General features: G+C 40.2%; 1 protein-coding gene across 25 annotated transcripts in view; it reads left to right on the top strand.

Moving 5' to 3' along the window:
• ADGRL2 (adhesion G protein-coupled receptor L2) overlaps positions 1-24,107 on the top strand; it is a 569,402-nt gene that overhangs the window by 470,145 nt on the left and 75,150 nt on the right. For all 25 annotated transcript variants that reach the window (XM_053391929.1, XM_053391935.1, XM_053391934.1 and 22 more), the window contains one exon: positions 10,632-10,845. In XM_053391929.1, coding sequence (XP_053247904.1) covers positions 10,632-10,845 — 214 coding nt within the window. The remainder of the gene's footprint in view (positions 1-10,631; positions 10,846-24,107) is intronic.

Genomic DNA, 24,107 nt, shown 5'->3' with positions numbered 1-24,107 from the left:
AGGAATATTTTTGGTTGTTTGTTTCAATATTGACATAAAAATGGTCATTGTGATTCTTGAATTAAGATAAAGTGGCAGTAGTGACTTCAGGAAAACTAGAAATTATCACTACAGTCATACCTTGTGTTGCGTTAGGTTCATGTTGCGTCTTTTCGGTTTGCAAATGTGACAAACCCGGAAGTGTAAACCTCCGGATTTCGCCGTGCATGCACAGAAGCGCTCCATCGCACTCCGTGCTTGCACAGAAGCAGCTCTCTAGTTGCGGACTTTTTGGGGTGAGAACGTCACCCCGGAACGGATTGTGTTCTTATGCAAGCAGACTAGCTCAGGAGCAGAGTCCCTTTACACCTTAGACCTCTTGTGTGCCTTTATGTAAGCTGGTGGAGCAGTATCTTCACTGGTTTTGAGAACATTCCTCCTAGAGGACTACCACAGACCCCAATACTATCATGTTGGATGGCCATTGTCATGGATGCTTTAGCTGTGATTCCTGCATTGCAGGGGTTGGACTAGATGACCCTTGCAGTCCCTTCCATCTCTACAATTCTGTGATTCTATGTGAATTCATCCTAGGGCTCACAAGGGCAGCAAACTGCTATTCTACCTGTCAGCTGCAGTTCCTTCTCAAGTGTATATGTTTGTTTATCTAAATCATGCCCAAAGAATTCTAGGCAGCTTCCAAAAATGTAAAACCACAAAACAACAGTGTATCTAGCGTAAGTGGTGACTGAAGTACCTTTAGGAATTTCTGCCCGGAGTCCTGCTTCCTTCCCCTCCTTCCTTTACTCAGCGAGTTAAGTGGTGTGCTAGGCAACATGAAGCTACCATTTTAGATTTTACCCCATTTCTGGGAATGTGTAGAGCACTCGAAAGGGGATGCAGATGTCTCCGTTAACATGGCTTTAGACTAAGTATATCCCAACTTCGTTGTTGTTTTTTAGGGCCTAACAGTCTTCAGAATATACTGAAGTCTTAATATGCTATATAAGCTGTGAGCTGTTTGGTCTTCTGTGGGCAGATTATTTATCATCCACTTTCAATGTCCCACGAAATCTACCCCAGTTTAAGCGAAAGAAAGGAGAAGAATGCTCATTCATGATTCAGAAAGGTTTTGCTGCCAATGTGGTTTGTAAAGCCTGGGAACAAAGGCACCCCTTCCCCCCTTTTTTGTTAGTTTATGAACTCAGCAGTGGCTTTTTGAGTCTTGCTTAGAGAGAGACTTTTTTGTTGCTGTTATTTTTTTTTCTTATTTCCCATTTCTTTGTCAGCTTTGTGGTTGGTCAGACTTTAAAGCCAACAGGGACTACATGAGAATTCAAAAACAAAAGCAGTTATTAAGTAATTATACTTGACAAACGTTAAAAAAACACACAACAACCCTGAAATGTGTGGGTTTTGTTTTCGTTCTGCTACAAGCTTCTGTTAAGAGAAAGCAACGCAGCAGGAAATTCTGTTGACACAAAGGGTGGCATTCAATGTAGTGCTAAGTGGGGAAGTGCGTGCAGAATACAGTCTACTTGTGCAATGAAGCTTCCTTCCTTCTCCTCCTCCTGCATGCCCCCTAAACCTCCTTTGGGGGTTCCCCTAAGTCTCCAGAGCAGATTTAGGGGAGGCATGTAGGGCAGAGGCAGGTGAGGTCCTGTTGCTTGAGCAAACTTTATTCTGTGTGCACAACTTAGTTGTTTATGACACACATACAAAACCTCCCTTTGTTTGTACTGTGCGCTTCCTTGTCTCAGTTGTTCTGATATTGTTCTGAACTCAGAAGCTTTTCCTTCCTGAAGGCTCTTGCAAAGGAATAAAATGAACAGAAACTCTCAGAGACCCACTGAGAAATGCGCCCAAACTTACTTTCTGAGATGCTAAATTGGAGAATGCAGTTCTGCATACTTCCGTATATTGAATTCAGTAAGGGCTTCAAATGTCTGTAGCCATGTGTTGAATTTTGGCCTGTCTTGTGATTCCTTGGTTACCCTCACTGGCCATGATCCAGACAGCCCATTTATGCATGTGCAAGGTGATGTTCCATCCCAGAAAAAATGCAATAAATCCTAAATGAGCACATGTGTGGTTCTCTGGATTGCAGCCACTTGGCAGACATCATATGACTTGGCAGGATGAGCATATTTAAAATATTGTGTGTTTTTAGATCTGCTCTTACATATGCATTTATAGCACTGTGGAAGGCACACGACTCTGGTGATAAGAGCTACAGAGCCTTATTTATTTATACATACATACATACATACATACATACATACATACATACTTTCCACTTAAGAAATCTACAAAGCAGGTTACAATTTAAAAGAAACAATAATACATAGTAAATACAACTTTTAAAAAGAGAACCAGCAGGAGGAAACTAGCAACAGGACAAATACTTTGAAACTAGCATTCTGGTCTCTTCAATGTTACAGCCTGGCTGCCATATTTTGAACAAGCTGGGGTTTCTGAACCCTTTTCAAAGGTAGCACCCCATATAACACATTGCAATAACCAAGCCTAAATATTGCCAAGCATGGAAAACTTTGGCTTCGTAGTCTCAGAAAATAATAGGGGTGTTGGGTTTTTTTGGTAGATCACTGTTTTATAGTCATTCTTAGAGTCCTTTGCAGATGCCCCTGATTATTTCATTCTTTTAGCAGTTACACCTTGCTCCACGAACCAGTAAGCCTCTGATTTAATCTCATGTAAGTTAATGGATCTAAATAATAATAAATATTAATTCATTTTTTATTGGCTTCATGGAGAACCAAGCTGATACTGCATAAGTGTAGCCCAGCCTTGCAAATAAGTCCATAAGAGTTACTAGCCTGCAGACACACACACCCCGTAATGCTGGGGCTTGGCAGAGAAAGCAACAGCAGTTACAAATCTGTACCACCAGCCCACTGTATTCCAGGATGGGTTTAGATGAAGGGGGTTCCCTTCTCCTGCAACCCACATGTTTTCTGTGCTGAGCACAGAAGAGTAATGGAGTGCAATGTTCTTTCTCCTCCAGCACTCTCTACTCTTCTGCATGCAGTTCCTGTATGATAAAAATAAATTTTGATGTCCTTTGGTGGAGTATGAATGGGATCCACTATAATAAGTGGCAAGAGTGGGATTTAGTATATAGTATAGAGCCAACACAGGAGGCATCTTTCCTGGGCCTTTTGGGGGCTTTTATCACCCAAGATGGTTACTCTGAAATCCGAACCAGGGCAGCCAGTTACTGTTCACCAAGCTATCCTTTTATGGATAGCTTGGTTGGTTAGAGCATGGTGCTGATAATGTCAAGGTTGCATATCCAGTCCCCATATGGGACAATTGCAAGGGTTTGGACTAGATCAGGCACCTCCAAACTCAGCCCTCCAGTTGTTTTGGGACTACAACTCCCATTATCCTTAGCTAACAGAACCAGTTGTGAGGGATGATGGGAATTGTAGTCCCAAAACATATGGAGGGCCGAGTTTGGGGATGCCTGGACTAGATGGTCCTCAGGGTCCTTTCCAATTCTCCGATTCTATGGTTCTAAAAGAACCAAAAGGGGGGAAAAGAAATTTATTTGCATAAACTGTGTGTGCATGCTAATTAGATGTGTATCTGTAAATATGAAAAAATACAATAATTTAAATCAAAATACAATGCACATGACCAGAAAAGGGAAGACTGTGTCCAGATGCTAATTGTTATTGGTGAGTAACTGAGAGGACCCTGCTCTCCTTTCTTATGGCTCTGTTTTTAAACCAGCCTTGAACCAGAACCAGACAGCCCATCAGATAGACAGAGGATTCCCCTCTGGAAGCTAGGACACATGACCACTCATCAGAGCTGAAAATTTAAAAGCTGCACTTTTCATATTTTGTCTAGTGGAAAGATAGATACTGATAACACTACATTTTGCCTTCCTTTCCCCGTAGTTTGTTTTGTTGTGATTGGTAATGTAATAACCCTTTTTCACGAGCATCTCATTTGTTTCACAAATAGAACTGAAACGCTGCCCGACATGTACCATTGCAACTTGTGTCATCATGTTTCATGGTTTCCAAAGACTCTCAGAAAGACAACTGTAAACATTCTATTTTTTCTTGGGGGTGGGGAATGTGATATTTGCAAATGCTCTTTTCTGAGAGCAAAAAGATAAAAGAAGAAGCAGGCACTGTTTCATTCTTGGAAGAGGTATGCATTTATCCTCCAACAGAGCTCATGCTATCTCCAGTAACTTGCATTATGTCCTTTGGAATAATGTCAGATTTCTAGAAAAGAGGTACTCTTGTGATTTATGCTTTACCCAAAGGTTTCTCACTGTTAACAGTAAGCAAAATTGATGGTAGCCTGAAACAGCACAACCACTTTTATTTGTCTCTGCTGGGGGGGAAATCCAAAGGTGAAAGTTCTCCTCCTCACTACAGGTCCTATTGTTACTATTCACAGTTTAAATGGTTGAGGGCATAAGCTGTTATTATCGCCTTTGTACTTTGATTAATGTAGATTATTGATTTTCCGAGAACCAAGCCATTTAGTTACCTAAAGCAAAGAGGGATGGTAAATGGAACAAAGCATGCCATTTTGCTAAACCTCCGAGAACAATTTTAACTGATCATGAAGCTCATTTTAAGTCTACTGTGGGAAAGCAGTTTATCTTAGCCGCCTTTTCCTTCCTCGGTGGACGTGCTCTTATTAAATAAAAACGAGCTGTGCAGAAAAGTTTATCTGGAGCACAAAGTAATAATCCACCATCAGTGTCTTTTTATGGAGGTTTTCGGCAATTCAGAGAATGAGCTGGGGGGTTGGGAGCGAAAAAGCTGATTTATTTTATTGAACGAAGTGTAGGGTATGCAACATTTTAAAAAAGCATGCAAGAGAACATTATATGTTGAATGCTCACTATTTCTTTTTCTCATTAAGTTTTATTTCAGTTTTAACACATAGAAATAGAATTCACGTGTGTGTGTGTGTAAAATAAGTGACAGTATATAATACACAAAATAAATATATAATCAATGGCAGCATATTCTGCTATGGAACAGGATCTTACTTGACAATGTTCAGCTGTTCTAGAAGTCATATCTCATTGTCCTGGACCAGGACCTGTTGGGCTACAACTCCCATCATCCCTAGCTAGCAGGACCAGTGATCAGGGAGGATAGGAATTGCAGTCCAAAAACAGCTGGAGACCCAACTTGATCAGTGTACCTTCGGTATCTAGTTTCCAAACAATTGGTTAAAAACATTAGAAACACCTGTTTTCTTTTGCTCTGCAGTCTAAAGATGATGTATGTGTCATTGGGTGTGTTCAGCGCACTTGACATACACGATCTCAATAATAACAAACAGAGTGTTCAAAATATTAACGGCTGGTGATACATCTAGAAAGTGGTTTGGTGGCCAAAAGTATTGGCTGAGCATCTGAAGGGATTTGAAATTGTGCAGTTACTAGGACTGGCAGCTAGGCATTGGGCTTCTTAATTTCTGTTGTGAAGCAACACATCTGTTTACCAGGAGTTATCTCCTGCATGTGAATATATTTCAGTCCTCTTTCACTGCACCTGTTGCCGGGAAGTATTTATTCCAAGCGCTTTCCTAAAGCACAGGGAGTTGTTGCTTGACATTTTATAGCTCCCCCTCCCCTCCCCAAAAGCTGTCTTTTCAAAAATCATTTGTTCAGAGAGGACAAAATGGAGCAGAGCAGTTCATTTTACCCTAAGCACTGCTATTTGGCAGTATTCACATTTGCACGGCACAAAGCTGCAATATTGATTTTTTTTGCTCACAGGGCCTCCCACCAGTTCTTTTTTTATTTTTATTATTGTCAGGGTTGCAAGATGGATTGAATTACACTTTGCTTCTAGAAATGCTTATTTTTGCCTTTATCGGTAAAGGGTGTGTGTGGAAAAGGAGACTAAAATATAAGGATCACGGTGCTCGCTGGAAGACCTTTTGTTTATAAGCAGTTCTTTTTTGCATATGTTAATGATGGTGATGACATGGCGAAGATTTTATAGAGGGATTGCTTCTGCTGCTGTACACACTGCATCATTCCACATAATTCGTCTCTTTCCAAAATGTGACACAGAAAAGGCAGGAAGGCAGGGAAGGAGCTGCCTCTTGCTAGGGAATTGACCAGACCTGAACCTTACTATTTTCTATATTTGAACTACCCAGATATAGAACACAGACTGCAATGTAGGTTAAAGAGTAGAACTGTACCTGCCCTTCCCGCTCCATCTTTTACACCCATGTTCACTGCATCCAAAACACCTACGTTGCTGTATTCTGCGCCTGAGTAAACCAGTGAACTAATTGGTGTGTTTCCAAATTCGTTTCCAGCTTTTCATAAGCAAACTAGATCTACTTACTGTTTTTACTGGTGTGCCCTTTTTCCATTTTATCTATTTCAGCTTCTATGATTTTTATTTTCTATTAAGGCTTGGCACAGAACATTTGGAATGTATTGCACCAGGCAAAAACTATGTTGAGTATTTTTTTGTGTTTTTAAATTTTAAACCACCCGTGATCCTTGGATGAAGGGCAGTATAGAAATTTAATAAATAATAATGATATTTAAACTGAAGGTGGCTGGTTGCTAAAAATGGACAAAACTATAGTTAACTCTTTATCTATCGTCTGTTTTATCTTGAATTAACCTTGGAATGTAGGAACAATATTGTTTTATACAACCTCTCCCAAACTATTGGGAAAGTATAGGAGAAATTTGGATGACAGAACTATCTAACCCCTGATTCACACTGTAATTCTGTCCTTCATGGATATGGAATTCAAAAATATACTTTCTGCTCTTAAAAAATATTAGTTTGTATTATTATTATTTTTGCCAGTAGCAAAGGCACTTGACTTGTTTTCTTTGAGAGATTCCAAAACTGCTGATTGAGTTTCACCAATTAGATGTGCCCAAGGGTAGCCAAAGAGGTTGCTTCCAGATGTTGTTGGGCGACAGCTCCCATCATCCCTGATCATTTTTAATGCAGCAGCTGGCTCAACCTGATGGAAATCTGAGTTCAACAATAACTAAATTTAGCAGATTTCCTCCTTGATCTTGGAAGTCTGCTTCACAAAGACCAGGCTTCCTCAAACTTGGCCCTCCAGATGTTTTAAGACTACAATTCCCATCATCCCTGACCACTGGGCCTGTTGGCTAGAGATCATGGGAGTTGTAGGCCACAAACATCTGGAGGGCTGAGTTTGAGGAAGCCTGATAAAGACACAAGTATATCCTTGATTCCCAGCAATTTTGTCAAAAAGCCTTCATGAAGCCGGGGCAGCATAGTGGCTGAAACCAATTATGAATCGAGACTCAGACTTCTGCCATGAATTCACTAGGTAGCCTTAAGCAAGCTACCCTTCCTCAGCCTCTGTCTGCCCAACTGCAATATGTGGGATAATAATAGCTACCTTACTGGGTTATTGAAAAGATTTCAACTAGATAAGTTGTGTGGGTTGCTTTGAACACTCAAAAGGAAAGGGAAAGGGACCCCCTGACCATTAGGTCCAGTCATGACCGACTCTGGGGTTGTGGCGCTCATCTCGCTTTATTGGCCGAGGGAGCCGGCGTACAGCTTCCGGGTCATGTGGCCAGCATGACTAAGCCGCTTCTGGTGAACCAGAGCAGTGCACGGAAACGCCGTTGTCTACTTGCACTTTGACATGCTTTCGAACTGCTAGGTTGGCAGGAGCAGGAACCGAGCGATGAGAGCTCTCCCTGTTGCGGGGATTCAAACTGCCGACCTTCTGATCGGCAAGACTTGGCTCTGTGGTTTAACTCACAGCGCCACCTGCGTCCTTGAACCCTCAAAGCACTGCACAAATACTAAGCGTTTTCATCAGAGCACTTAACTAATAAAATCAGAGAGGACCATGACACCAGACTGATGCTGCAACAGATCAACAAATGACATAGAATCAAATGACTGTAGAGTTGGAAGGGACCCTGAGGATCATCTAGTCCAACCCCCTGCAATGCAGGAATATGCAGCCCTCCCATATGGGGATCGAACCTGCAACCTTGGCATCATCCGCACCACCCTCTAACCAACTGAGCTATAGATGAATGACATCAAGAGGGGTTGTTCAGAGAGAAAGGCTGCAAGATGTTAGAGAACATCTAGATTCTATGCAAGAACAAAAAAGCTGTCTATTGTGCCTATGGGCCATGCATATGCAAACTGGCAATATTATGTAGAGTGACGTCATCAGAAGGTGGTTGGATGATCTGGCCTGGATCCCCTTCAGCTGCCTCTGTTCCTGCAGTTTTCGTTCAAGAGTTGAACCGATAACGACAGACCTTTGAGCAAAAACATGTGAACATTTGGTTTCTAAATTATGATGATGGTTACTTCTCCTAAACCACAGCACCATCACGTACCCAGACATCAAAAGCTGCACCACTGCATTCTGAATTTGGTTTGGCCTCTTTTCTCCCAGTTCTAGAAATACGCAGTTACACAGTTCCTGTTCGGATGCTGCCACTCTTTGGAGAAAATTTCTTTTCCCCCCAGTTTCTGATATATCTCATGAAAAGAATGTATGCAGCACAATAAATGGTGTGTGGGTTTTAATGTAGGATAGGATTCCAATCTAGGCTGAGCTACAAAGCACATTAAGTGGCTTTTTTTGAGGTGGGGGGGGGACCCAGAGCCTCTCAGTCGAATTCCCCTCACAGGGTTGTTGGCGAGGATTGTATAAGGAAGGGATTTCCATATCTTTTCGCGTATAAGAAAGTGCTACAGAAATGCATAATGCGTACATCCGTAAAGAGCTATCCTCTTACTCTCAGCTTTTTTTTGGCTCTGATGTGAACCTGCTGTGTACTGCGCTGAATGTATTTATCCATTGTACTGTCACACAGTGTTTAAAGCACGGCCTTCATGTGGGTATCTTAAAAGCCTTAGCTGAATCAATCTTGAGAGCAGCCCTGTGCATGTCTGCTCAGAAGTAGTGCTCAGAGGGGCTTCCTTCTGAGCAGATGTGCATTGGATTGGATTGTTGCTTCCTAGCATGTGTGTGTGTGTGTGTGTGTGTGTGTGAGAGAGAGAGAGAGAGAGAGAGAGAGAGAGAGAGAGAGGGTGGGGGAGATGACTCCTTCTATTTTAAGCTGAATCCACCTAGCCTACTACTGAGAGTCCTGACTGGCACAAGTATTTTGGGCCCTATCACTGTTGAATCTTCCCATTTGGATTAGTATGTGAGTCCAGCACCTTTCCTCATTTTTCGCTTAGCTTGATGTGTGAACCAACCAAGTGTCAGAGGAAGGTGGAGCCCCTCACATTTGAAGGAGGCAGAACTGGTTATGCAGAGTCAAAATGTAGCTCTACAGGATAGGTATTGAAAGTTACATCAGGCAGCTAAATGAATGATCACAACTTATTTTGACCGGGGGGGGGCGGGGAGAGAGAGCCAGTGTGGTGTAGTGGTTAAGAGCGATAGACTCGTAATCTGGGGAACCGGGTTCGTGTCTCCGCTCCTCCACATGCAGCTGCTGGGTGACCTTGGGCCAGCCACACTTCTTTGAAGTCTCTCAGCCCCACTCACCTCACAGAGTGTTTGTTGTGGGGAAGGGAAAGGCGAATGTTAGCCGCTTTGAGACTCCTGAAGGGGAGTGATAAAGCGGGATATCAAATCCAAATTCTTCTTCTTGTTGTTCTCTTAATAAAATTGCCAATAATTTTCAGAGGAACACTATTATTTTCAAAGGGAAGAAATAGATGTGAAAGTGCACAATACAGGCAAAAGGAATCCCAAGATGAAAAGAGCAGAAAGGGGGAGGAGGAAACTGGAGGAGGATTAAGACCCACCCTGGTTTTAGGTTTCAGAGTTTATTAAGCCTGTTACTTTTTATTGTTTTTTTCACAGGTAGGTGCCCTGCCCCTCTGTTACTTTGAGTCAGGGGGTAAGGAAAGCTGTGTGAGGGCTTGCTATATAAACATTGCAGGCTGTTTTAAGTTCAATGGCTTGGGGGGGCAGGGAAAATAAATAGGGACTTACTGCTCAGTGCATGACTTTAAAATAAAGTCAGTCCAACGGTTGACCCAGTCCCAGGGACAGAGAAAACCAATCATAAACATCTGCTAAAAATAATTAATTTAATTTAATTGTGGCAGCCGTAGAACACAAAGTACAGCTAGTTAAGCATGGTTCATGGCTGTAAGCATGGTTGTAAACCTGCTGTCCAGAATGTGACCCAGCCACTCAGCCGCCAATCTGCACTTTAATGTGAAAATTCCATTCATCGTCCTTGCAGAGTTTTGACTTGTGTAGGGTTGAGAAAGGCCCTGTTTTCTCTTGGCCATTTCCTGTACACTCTGAAGTTTATAACTTAAAAAAATAATCATCATGAGCTCCGACCATGTGTTTATTTGTAGGGTAATGTGTTCTGAACATTTGTTACTTTTAAGCATGACTTGGGAACGGTGTGAACAAGATGTTTATTTTCTCCGTGCTATGTCTTCCATATCTAGTATGAAACATGCATTAATGCAGCCTACATTGGACAATAACGATTTCCATGATAGTTACAATTAGAACAGTTTCCCCATGATTACGTGTGCTGTGGCTCTTAAGAGTTTAACCCCCCACCCCCAAATATATAGCTTTGTAACTTAACGTCTTTTTTTCTAATTTCTTTTTAGGTTTCAGTCGAGCAGCATTACCATTTGGTTTAGTAAGGAGAGAACTGTCCTGCGAGGGCTACTCCATCGATCTTCGGTGTCCAGGAAGTGATGTCATTATGATAGAGAGTGCTAATTATGGACGGACAGACGACAAGATTTGCGATGCTGACCCTTTCCAGATGGAGAACACAGAATGTTTCCTCCCTGATGCCTACAAGATTATGACACAAAGGTAAGAGCAGTACAGAAAAGGAATTCATAAAAGAAAGTTGCAATACAATTCGTTCCCTTTAGCGCCCCCCCCCAAAAAAACCCCAAATCCTGGGGAAAAATATTCAAATACCCCAGTCATTTTAATCTAGAAAAGCTAAGGAAATAAAGCCACTAGCAAGTGTTTGAGAATCTTCTGGTTTAAGTTTTTTCTCTATATATAAAAAAAAAAGCAGGAAGGTGACTGCAAGGAGACAGAAACATTTTAATGTGTTTGAAATGTTGCTATATCCTTGTCTTCTGGGAGGTCAGAATCTCACTCAGAAGTTTTCTGAGAACCTGCTTAAGAAGTTTCTAAATATTCATGCTAATTAAACAGCACATGCCTATGCAGATTTACTCAGAAGGAAGTGCCATAGAATTTCAGGTAAGTGAGCACAGGATTGCAATCTTAATGCAATAAATAAATTAATAACCAGTCCACCTACACAATAGGTGAAAAAGAAACCTGATTATACTTTGAACTTATTGGCGGGGGGGAGTAGCCACTCTTATAACCTCTGTTAAAAGTGATAAACCTTTATCAAAATTTACAGTGCTTGAAATGGGCTGGGATGGCATCTGACAGACCAAAAGCCACCTCACTTTTTTTCTCCCTCCCAACATGGGGAACAGATTTGAAACATGCTTTAACATTTATTTACTTATTTTGGTAAATTGACCAAAGAGTGGTCAGTTTCTGTAACCGCTATGGAAATATTTCTTAAAACTCTGTCCATCCGTTTGCTTCAATGCAAATTTCAGTATGTTAAATCTTTTATTGTTTCCCACCACCACACGCACACACAAAAATCCACATAGGTCTTTAAAAAAAGAAGGAGTTGAAAACAGTATTGCATTCGAATAATTTACACTTCATTTTAAATTTCTGGAAATCAACCAGTCATTAAACTGATGACGTGTGTTAAGTTTTTGGTCATTCTGGTCATTTCTAAGCTTTCCCACAAAGGGTATAAAGTCCACTGCAATCAAAAAGCTGGAAATGATTTAGAAAAATGAGTTCACTGAGAAACTCCTGCTTCGGATTAGTTTATGTGGTCAGCTTCTTTCAGTAAGTTCTAGTATTATGAGAGACGGGGGGGGGGGACTTTTCTCTACTCACTGTCTCCACACTTTGCATAGTTTTATAAACTTCTATCATGTCTGCTCTTTTAACTAAAAAGCCACCAAACCTCCTGATATTGTGAGGGCTTGTGCATCTGTAGGCTATTCACAAAATCAGTTCACTTGCACAGAAAGACGTCTTTAAATATTATCCAGCCAGATACAAAGGGTATATTTAAAAACACTTCCATAAGAAATGAAATAATCTGCATAATTTCCATTGGTGTACTGATTCTAGTTCACTAGGTGTACCAAGCTAGTAAATGATGACACACCACACCTTCTTCTCAAACAAATAGCAGTGCCCCCTTAACGTGTTTCTGCCACTCATTTATCCTTCACAGGACACAGCTGTGAATGAAGTCAAAGCTTAATACAAGAGATGTTTACTTGCTTTGCTCTCCTGACCTTTCTATTTGTAGGTTAGGGGCAGGCCTTTCAAAATTCTTAGACCTTTAATTTGAGATCTCCTTTTCTTTTTATTGTCTTAAATGTATAATGATGAAAAAGCCCATTTATTTCGGGGAAGAAAGCAACAGGAAATGGAGATATTCTTTGGGACTCAAGTATCTTTCTGACAAATGATGTTTTTAATTCCTTTTGTCAAAGTGAGTGACACATGGCTGAAAAAAGCAAAACAAAAATAAATTACCTTTCCGATCAGATCCTGTCCTGTGAGCATTGCATGTATTCCCTTGCTTGTCAGAGCAAGGGGGGGGGGAGTAGTAGTGCAGGAATATCAGATGAGCTTCCTTTCAAGTGAAAACAAGGCTGGCTCTTTTTCTTTCAAACGATAATGAATAAAGGAAATTCTTTGACTGGAGCTCACGGTCTTGGATAGTTGGATAGGGAAATCACCCATCTCATCTGATTAATCTCATTCTGAATTTTTTAGGCCCCTTAAGCCTCAGGTCTGCATGGGTAGAAAACCTAAACCGGTTTGAGAAAATGGTTTTCCCACTACATTATCGCATTACAGTGCACCCTACAGAAAATCATTTTGGAGAATTGTACCGTATATGCCTTGTGACAGCATCTAGAACATGCTTCTGTAAAAAATATACATCAATACAGTGTTAAAATGGTATGTCTTAATATGAGTTTAAAATGTCCTTAATGTTCACTGCTTTATTGCCAGGTTTCTCATCCAGAGAGGGCACTGTGTTACTGCGAATGAAGCCTTTTAGGGTTAGAGTTTTTCCAATTTTAGATGTGGGCATTTCCCTGCTTTCATGTGACTCTAGTTGCTGCTCCTTATGCAGCTTGTGGCAGTTACTATTTTCTGAAAGGTCTTCTGTGTGAAAGGTGTCATCTAGTCAACTGCAACCTACTTTCCCTCCTTTTTCTCTTTCGCTCAGTATTCCGGATACTTGCTGCTCTTTCTCTGCCCCCAAAACTGATTGTATTGATGGTCATATATCAGATACCAATTTGGACAAGTGCATTGCCTGAATGAATGTGCATCAAAGCTGTCATTGTAAATGACTGAGCTCAGATATCAGGTCCTTATTTTCCTTTGGCATGTCATTGGCTTTCAATGCAGGAGTCTGAAAGATGCTTGACAAACCTCTACTGTACATGATTATCAGAGCCAGACACTCTCCTCTTAGACATTCCTTTATTTAGAGCTCACATCAAAGCAGACTCACAGACACGGGCATTCTTTCTACACACTCATATCAAAAAGTAAATTTGTAGTCAGATGAGTGTTTGCAGAGTTCTTTTTATTTAAGGTCAGTTTTTAACACTGACCACATTTTCTGATTTCATTTTGTTCTCAAAGCAAAGAAATGTAAGGTCCTAGGGCTGACTGAAGTGGCACATTTACCTGAACAATATTTAATAGTTTTTAGCACTTACCAGAGGAAGCAGGCTGTGTCTTCCAGATGTTTTAGACTAGAATTCCTTTCAATCCTGACTACTGGCCACGTTGGCTGGGGCTAAAGTGATTTGAAGTCTAAACTACCGGAATTTCACCATGTTGAATAACTCTTTTTTTGGTTAATATAATTTTATTTCAATTGAATTTGTTTTTTCCTTAACAGTTGCAAGGTAGGCTAGGACTGAGACTGAGAATGGCTTGTCTAAACTCACTATTTTTATAATCTGTAGCTCTTAGCAACTATCCTACATGATCTCCCACCTGAATGCAGTTTCATTACTGTCAGTCTTGATGGCACAGAATGATTGACACATGACAGGGGGAAAAGTGTACAAGAAATCATATCAGTCGTTTTTTTGGGGGTATTTCTTTGCTTTTTTTTAGTCCAGATTTAAATTTGTCTTAATTTTTAAAAACTTTTAAATAAAATATTAATCTAGTGGGCCACTTCATTATTTAATGGAAAAAAACACTATAACACTGCATTGAAACAAAGCACAGAAAAAATAAGCCAGAGGACATTTTTAATCCATGCTTCCATTGCGTGGTTTTCTGCTGTGGTTTTGTTGAATTTTAAACTGATGCGTAATTGAGTAAATAAGAAAAATAAATCTCAACAGCCTTTTACTACTGTATCTCAAATAATGTAACCGGAGTTAAACCAATAAATAAGAGGAGGAAAATAATAATATAGACTTGTAGATTCCTTTCAAATCATGCCATTAATACTTTTCTGTTGGCAGCAGTTGCAGTGACGGATTCTTTTCCGTAAGAATTCAGTGCATGCAAGGTGCAATGCCCTTTAATGGGGCTTCTCTCGTGTAGCATTCTGATAGTATTGATTTAAGCTTTGACTTACATTGCCTTCAGGAGTATTGCTGGCCATATATTTTCCACCCAACCTTAGGCTGAGATGTAGTGTACTAAATTGCCGCCAAGGCCAGAACCTTCAGATGACCGCATGCATGCTGATGAAGGACATCTGCCTTGATTGAAAATAAGTGGCCAGACACACATCTAAGAATAGTATGAATCAGCATTGGGTTTAATATATATTTAAAAGAACTCTTGGAAAAAATAGCTTGGGGTTGCAGGTTAGTTCTGTGCCAAGCCTCATGGCTCCTGAAAGAATATATTAGCCCCAGAGCAAATCTCCATGGAAAAAAATGAAATTTGGTACTAACATCTTAAAGGCAGAATTAACACTTTAAAAGGCCATGCTCCTTTCAGCCCATGTCATTATCAAGATATACCCTTCTCTCTTCCAAGCAGTCCTGCTCAAATCGGTTGTCTTGATTTATGTTCTGCTGCATTTAATATACTAAATGAGCATACGCTAAGCTTGCAATAATGCCGTTATTTATAATGGGAAAGCATTCTTTTTCACCATAACAACATCGCTAATTATATTACATTATTGGTCACTGTAGCCGCTAAATCAGATGTAAAGTGGATTTAGGGTTCCTGTACATGGGATCATGGAGCCATTTATCTCAGCCCTTTGCTGAGCAGACCTTTATTAAGCTATGATGACTGTTGAATAGGAAATGTAACCAAGATTATTTTTATTCAAATATAATTTAAATATTCATCAAAGAGGATTTATGCTTGAAACTGACAGAGACTATTAACATCAAAAAATATAATTAACTGCACTGGGTATCATGAAGCAGAGTTAGTCAAATAGCCGAGAGGTCTAATTGCTCTAGAGTTTGCAAAGCAATAGTTTATATATTATACGGTTGCTGTGGAATTAATAGTAATGTGGTTTCCTATGTGAGGCAATTTAAAGCTTTCTGTTAAGGTTCATTGCTCTGGAGGAAATATGTTGAATATCATGTAGTAAACAGGACTGACACTTAAAAAAAAACAGACATGAAAATGAGAACCTGTAAAGATTAAAAGGACAAGAAAATACTGAGGCCTTTAAGTCATCAAAGGAATTTTATTTTGTAGAGTTTATAGACCTAAGCATTAGGCAACACACAGCAACATTGTTTACCAAAAGAAGAGGGTGGGAGAGAGAAAATAAAAGAGAAAAGGGTTAACAAATTAAATTAAATTAAATTAAATGCTCCTTGGGAAAACGATTGATGCAAAGTGATCTATCAAATTGGATGCAACACAGTCACTGATCTCTCAGATTGTGTTGATAAAAAAATACCGTGGCACACATACAATTGTCTCAAAGTTTTAATTTTAAACATCTTAACATTTTTGGCTCCATTAGGCCTTTGTAGCAGAGTGTGAGAAAGGGACACCTTTCCCATTGTGCTTCACAGGGTCTTTTTGTATTTGCCCAGCCTACCCAGCCCTGAATTAATCAGATGTTGTAATGGCATTTTTGCATTACTGAAATTGCTGAAATGTGAGAGCTTAAGGGTCAAGGGGAAGAACAATAGCCCGATGTTAACAGAGCATCTGTTCTCCCTCCATTAATGAAGTTGCAGCTAATTGCCTAATAAATTGGTCATCATTACTCAAAAAGCCTAAATAACTCCAGACTTGAACACGACCCTTACGAATATGAAGCAGAACCTTATAGGCACAAAGTAGAGGAGGATCTTTACATCCCCACCCCTGCAAATCTGTTTGAAGAGAATGGAAAGGAAACTAAACCAGACCCAACCAGACTTCCAGTTGCTCGTAAAGACCATGCCTGTGTTATCCATTATTTAACATGCTTACCCTGTTTATATCAGTGACATAAGAGTGTGTGCTAGTTTCTCCGAAGAGTACTGTCTTTGCCGCTTCATAGCACACTGTCTTGTACTCCCAGGCCTGCACATGGTGTTAGCAGATATTTAAAGCATTTCGGTCTAACATTTTATAGGTCATGATGAACTGAGCCTATAAAGCAAGTTACTGCTAGGAAGTTAATGCAGTCTAAGAGTGTAACGTAGACTGAATGCTGTACTCAGTCAGTGTGTTTCAGCTTGCCGCAAGAACCATCAGTGGGGAATTAAAAATTACCCTCATATAAAGCTCTAATGGCAGATTGTTTGATAACATAACAATAGCCAGAACTATTCTACAGATGGGTGTGCCTTAGATTTCTGCCGTCGCAAATTTAGAGTCTCAGTTTCCTTTTAAAATAAGGTCATTATAGGAACATGCATATTTCCCCCCTGATTTACATACACAAATGCTCAGAACTTCGAAAGAAAGTCAAGGTGCTGATAATATTTATCACAGATGTAGGATACGTGATTCGCTGGTCTGTTACCTTTTTTTCATTATTCATTGTTCTCCCGTGGTGACCTTTACACCCAACTTCCACCCATTGAGTGATGGTTTGAAGGGGAAATCAGCTGTACTCATGGCATTGACTCCTCTGTTATTGGGACTCCTGGTCACATTGAGGAGCCCCTTGTGAGTAGAGCCAAAGGTCTATTCAACTTGTGGAGGCCAGGGACGTGCCATAAATGCTCCTATCTTTTTAATGGCATGGTCCCCTTTACTTGGGAAAGCATATACGGCAGTCGGTCAGTGGATATTGCAATCCTGCATCAAGCTTTTCTTAGGTTTGAGAAAGTATCAGGGGTTGGGTATGTGTGTAAGGCACTTTATTAAACAAACATACCGTATTTTTTGCTCTATAAGACTCACTTTTTCCCTCCTAAAAAGTAAGGGGAAATGTGTGTGCGTCTTATGGAGCGAATGCAGGCTGCGCAGCTATCCCAGAAGCCAGAACAGCAAGAGGGATTGCTGCTTTCACTGTGCAGCGATCCCTCTTGCTGTTCTGGCTTCTGAGATTCAGAATACTTTTTTTCTTGTTTTCCTCCTCCAAAAACTAGGTGCGTCTTGTGGTCTGGTGCGGCTTATAGAGCAAAAATACGGTACTTTGCACTCCAATCAGTGTCCCTGAACATTCAAAACCTTTATATGGTGTAACAAAAAATCATTTTATACTACGGTGTTAGCCTCCCCTCACTGGATTCCGTATTCTTATTTCCAAACTAGGGAAGGCAGGTACACCAGACTGGACTATATTTCATCTAACAGAGATGTATCCATTGTAAGTGTAAAACCACCCATATTATTTTAGTAGTGGCTGTTGGTGCAAAGCTTATCTTTTAACCTTGCTCTTCCAGCATGGCTTTCTTGCTGTGATTTCTAGCTAGAGTGGGTAATGATGCTGAACATGTCTTTAATCTAGGCATTTTATGAACTCTGCAAAGCTATTGTTTCAGCATAAATCACAGTGCTGTCCTCAACCTTAGGATTTATGTGAAGGATTGTTCATATATGTGCAAAAATGAGGCTGGTTGGACTCATTTCTCTGCACGCCACACACCCCTGCACATGTGATGTTTATTTTCAGGTGGTAAATTCTATGATACAAATATGTAGATCTGTAGGTGATTTCTCATTTCAAATGTATTAGTCTTCAGAGCACTGCCAGTATCACAGATAGGTTGAGGAGATGTCACTAACACTATACACTTCGTGTTCTTTGATTATTTCTTCATCTTTGTGACTAAAGATCTCTCAATGTAGTTCTACATTTTAAGGATCACTTTGGAGAGTGCTCTGTAAGACTAAATACATAGGTGGTAGCGTTCCATTATCATGAACGCCATCAGAAATGCCTTGTTGCCTCTCTTATCAGCCACTTCCTGCTGTCAACCAGTCCGTATTTCAATAGGGAAGGATTTGCTTCCAGTGTAATGCAGCGTAATGTCTAACATGGAGTTTTTAATTGTGCAAACACATGAAGCCTTTGCAGTGGTAGGCAATTTGATAAAAGGATTAGATTATGAATATTTCCAACTTGATTAGAGATTAGCTGGGAGCTGATCAATGTGAGTCAATGAATCTCCTCAAATCTCTTACGTTTCTCACACATCTGAACTTGCTTGTGGAGTGGGGAGGGAGCTTTTCCCAGCAATATTAATTATAATACAAACCTGCCATTCATTGTGAAGGAGTCAGGTAGATTCTTGCAGAACACATTCAAAGAAGTAATGTACCTAATCCTTACAAGATTAAGCCTTTTTAGTTAAAAAATAATAATTAATGATTTTTCAGAGGAAGTGTTATAACTCAGAAGCTTTTACAAATTTTCAAGATGCTAATTGTACCCAGACATTGCCATGGCTGGTGAATAACTGTTCCTTTGTGGCATCCAGCCTTTCTCAAGAAAGAAAGAAAAAACCTGGACGACAACAACGCAGCACTTGTAGCACAAACTTTAGAGATACATTTTAATAGAAAATGACACCACTGGTACGGACTTGATTAAAGATCCTTCCAAGGGCACACCACTTCTCTCGCAAGTTTTAAGCCACATGGGGGAGAAAGGGATAGGGAAATCGGAAGATCAACTCAAAAGTCTTTTCATTTACTTATTAGTCTCCAGTTTGAGATTTGTACTTTTAAAATCCATAAATGGAAAGCTAAAGGTATGGGGCAGGGGAGAGATTCAGACTGGTCTCAGATTGCAATCTTAATCAGGACAAGAAAGAGGAAAAGAACAAAAGGAAAGTAATCTAGATCATTTGGGAATGGCTTGAAATTAGCCAGCTATATTGGCTGCTTTTAGTGTTTCGCTGTATGTTGGACTGTGCCATTATACGCCGTAAATATAATGCAAACACAGATCGCATTGACAACAAAGGGGGATATCTGTGTTCCCTCCATTCATGGGGTAACTTTAAAAAAGAAAGAAAGAAAGAAATGTATTTACTCTTAAGAACCAACTTATTCTGCACACAAAGGTTTGTGTGTTGACTCCCCCCCCCCCATTTGCATCATTAGTGACTGAAATACTCAGAGAGTGTAATTAATGGGCTAAGAGAGTCATTTAGGCAAACCCAGAGCCATGAGGGTGAAATATTTTTCTCCATGGAAAGATCTTTAAGGAATAAATAATTGCACGCACTAGAGGTTTGCGATGGCCAATCTAAATGCGAGCGTGCAATTAGGAAGAGCGTGGCTCAAGAAGCAAAATGCTTGCCGCTATCCACATACTATGTGACTAATTAAATATTTAAAAGTCCATCCCTACCCTTCTTCATCCCTCGCTCCCCAAAAGAAAAATATTATGCCACAGATAGACTGGTAACTTTTGCAGATAATTAACAAGTTTTGGAAGGAGGGTGCAGATTCCGATAGCCTCCAAGGTTCTTACAAGGTCATGTCTTATTATGCTGCATCTTCTATATGTCCTGGTAACAACTTTCTTGCTAATTTAAATCTTAACTAGGACATCCCATAGCGATTTCCCATTTCCCTTGTCAAAATGGAAAGTGATTGTTTCTGTATGCAAAAACTGCAGTAGGTGAACGTTTTCATAAGTAATTGGTCCTAATTGACACTGGCCCCAATATATAGAGATACATTGTAATTATCCCACGAGAAGTTTGGAAACTGTAGGCATCCTGTAAATGCTTAAATAAATAAGTGTGCACACACATTTATTCGCTGTATGTATCTGCAATAATGTTTCCCCTGCATTATGTTGAGACATGATGACCCTTTGAAATTAAGAGAGCCTCAGTGGCCTGCTTCGTAAATAAATATGTCTTATTTTGCTCCTAAAATGAAGCCACTTTTATGTTGAATGTGCAATTCTGCAAACGAGAAAGTTGGGTTGGATTAATAAGACTCTGAGCGAGTCAGGCCTAATTTGCATTAAACTGACCCAAAGGTCTTGTAAAATTGCTCAGAATTATCAAGGCTTCTAACATATCAGAGGTTTTATTAACAAATTACTGGTGTTATATATTTTTTAAAAAATATGCTTATTTTGCTAATTAAAGGAGCTTTCAAAGGCAGTTTTAAATTGTATTTAGAATCTATGCAAATTATGTTATATAAATAAAATACATCCCACATATTGTTGTTTGTGTACACCCTTGCACAAGTTGTTATTTGGGGTATCACATTAAAACTAGAAAGCAGTAAAAACATTCTGACATGCTAAAACTTGTAACCCTTTTGTGGACATTTGAAATAAAAGAATAATTAGTGGCATACAAGGGTTTACTACCAAATCTGCTGGGTCTTTCTTTTATGTCAGTTGTGAGCACACCTTATGGAAGTAAAGGTAAATGACCCCCGTTAAGTCCAGTCGCAGACGACTCTGGGGTTGCAGCACTCATCTCGCTTTACAGGCTGAGGGAGCCGCCGTTTGTCCGCAGTTTTTCCAGGTCATGTGGCCAGCATGACTAAGCTGCTTCTGACGCTACAGAACACCAAAACCAGAGCAGCACACGGAAACACCGTTTACCTTCCTGCCGGAGAAGTACCTATTTATCTACTTGCACTGGTGTGTTTTCGAATTGCTAGGTTGGCAGGAGCAGGGACCGAAAAATGGGAGCTCACCCTGTCGCGGGGATTTGAACTGCCGACCTTCTGATCGGCAAGCCCAAGAGGCTCTACCACAGATCTACCTGTGTCCAGCTTATGGACGTATGGTGTACTAATTTCAGTGGGACATTCCTTTATATCATATTTCTCCAAGTTACTGTAGTCCAGATGTTCTGGACTACAACTCCCTTTTATCACTGACCATTGGTCAAAATGGCTGGGGCTAATGGGAGTTGTAGTCTGAAATGTGTAAAGGGCACCAGTTTGAAAAGATACATAGGTCACCCACTGTCACATCATGTACTACTTTGTTTCCAGTGTTTTGTTTTGTTTAAAATTGTTGTATGTATTTGTTCTCTGTGCTTTATATCTTTATTGTTTTGCCCATATTGATATATTAATGGATTGGTGGATTTAGTAAGCTGTAACAGGCAGTTGTTGCATGTCCGGCATATCACATCACTAGATGGGAAGCTAGTTTCACGGTGCGCATGTCATTCCTTTCACAGTGGAACCTGAAGGTGGCTTTATGCACTACGTAATATTTGGTGGATTGTGTCCATTGGTTTCCATTTGCATTCATTGGATTCATATAGATGCAGAATTAAATCAAGTTATTTACTTTCAAATTAATTTGAATCCCTTGATTGATTTTACAGAACTAACCAAATAGAAGATAGTTGTATTTTTTTATTTGTATCGCATTTAAAAATAACTGCCACAAGCATTACTTATTACATTAATTGTGACAAATGGGATCATTACTGTGAAACACCTTCTTTGCCATATTAATTGTGCCACATTTAGCTTCCTAATGTTATGTTTATTTAGTAATTAATAAGATTCAACAAATCATTAGTTATTAAACATTTAAGGAAAACTGCATCCGCATTTCTCCTGCAGTGTTAAAGTTGCTGGCTTATGCACAGGCCTTGCTGTCTTCGCTGCTATTCCATGTGCATCTCTCTTTTTCTGTGTGAGTGCATGAGTGCTTGGTTTCTTACATATATGTGTATTATGGTTGCCACCTTTGGTTGGGCAAAATACAGGGCAGGTCAGGGTGGATGGGGGGGGAGGTCCTAAAAATTACTTTATCAGGTGCAGAAATGACTTCAAAGCAATCCATTACAGTGACACACTGGGATTATAGTGGTTTATTCAATGGAAAAGTGTTAAAGTTGCTGGCCTGCATACACACACAGCTGTCTGACTCCGAGGCTCCGTCTCTGACCCACCCACCCGCTTCTGCCTGCACAAAAACTCTCCCCCCTCACTCTCCGATCCACCCATTGCCCTCCACAGCCTGCGCAAAACCCGAGACGCCACTGTAGATGGCCCATGCACTGCAAACCACATCTCTCTCTCTCCGCAAGCCATCCTCTGCCCATGCAAAAACTCTCTCACATGTACTGCCAATTTAATGGCAGTATAATGGACAGGTTAGGCTGGATCAGTCATTAGTCTGACTACTGTAAGCAGAGTTTGCTTTTTATCTACCACAGCCATCTCCTCCCACTTTCGTGTGTGTGTGTGTGTGTGTGTGTGTGTGTATTCTGACCACTCCAGTGTTCAGTTTTCCTCTCCATATCCAGTACTACATCTAGCTCCTCTATGCATGCCAGGCTTGTCATGCTATACCAAACCTTTCATTTTAATCTTGGAGTATTTGTTCAAGACCATAGATTTTGCATTTTTAATCTTCCCTAGAACAGTGGTGAATAATGGCCCCTGGCAGGAGATAATGAAATTTTCTTAATTTATATTTTCAAGCAGAAGCCTCAATTGAAAATGGCATCCTATGGCCCGGAGACATAGCTCTAGTGCAAGTTTCAGGGGAGCTGTAATAATAACGCAGTGCCAATGGTGACGGGGAATGATAGGACAGTGAAGAAGTAATTTAAGGAAGAAAAGGGAATGTACCAAAGCTTTATTGTAGCATATCTAATGATCTGCTGAAGATCCCCAATGGCTTTTGGAGCATGACAGGAGAAACTAATGTTATCTTGCCAAAACAGAAGCCTCTGCTTAATCAGCAGAGCAAGACTATTGATTAAAACACCTCACACAAATAGATTACACATGGAATCTCATCTCCATACTTTTCACTTGGTAAAGTGTAATAATGAGCATAAGATAATCAAAAGAAGAGCTAAAGCAATTTGTTGGGAATTGTACGAGTCAAGATTACAGCGGGAACGCAAACAAATTAGAATGAGAACAAGGGCTGCTTTTAAAGCCAAGCGCATGAGGACAAACTTGCACAGTACACAGGGATAAACATGAAGTGGGCCCATGTAACAGCAGTTAGGAAAATGAAAAATTGCCTCATGCATTGGTTCGACTCCCTCACCCCCTTCTCTTTATCTGATGTGCAAAAAAGCACAGGCCTGCTTTTGCCCAATCAGTCAAATGAGGTGAGCCAAGTTCACCATCTCTCTGGAGCTGTTAATTAGCTGGCCACGTTTGATTTCAGATTCCCTCAGTGTCGCTATACATATTGGAAAGATGTAAAAAGAATTGCAAATTCTAAAACACACACACACACACACACACACACACACACACACACACATTTGTGGTCTTACATTATCTCTTCAATAGAATGCTATCTGACAGTGAATACTGTCATAAAAGCACAGGCATATTCCTGCATTCTCCTCACAAGTGGGAGGTGGGCAGAAAGAGAGGTTTGTATGCAGACATGCCTATCTCTCTCTCTTTTTCCATATAAGTGGCAATTTACATGCCCCTTCCTCTACTTCGCTCCTCAAATAGCCGTATACATATATCTCAGAAGCACAGGAATTTTAAGTGCAACAATTACAGCTTTTGACAGAATCAGTTAATTAGCCTTCTAAAATGAAGGACTGTTAATTGTGGGCTGTATTACTCTGGAATAAAAGCTGGTACTTAGAATAAGGGAC

Source organism: Podarcis raffonei, chromosome 6 (genome assembly GCF_027172205.1).
Source record: "Podarcis raffonei isolate rPodRaf1 chromosome 6, rPodRaf1.pri, whole genome shotgun sequence".
Classification (NCBI taxonomy): Eukaryota; Metazoa; Chordata; class Lepidosauria; order Squamata; family Lacertidae; genus Podarcis; species Podarcis raffonei.
The sequence above is the reverse complement of the archived record's forward strand: the minus strand, read 5'-3'. Positions and strand labels throughout refer to the sequence as shown.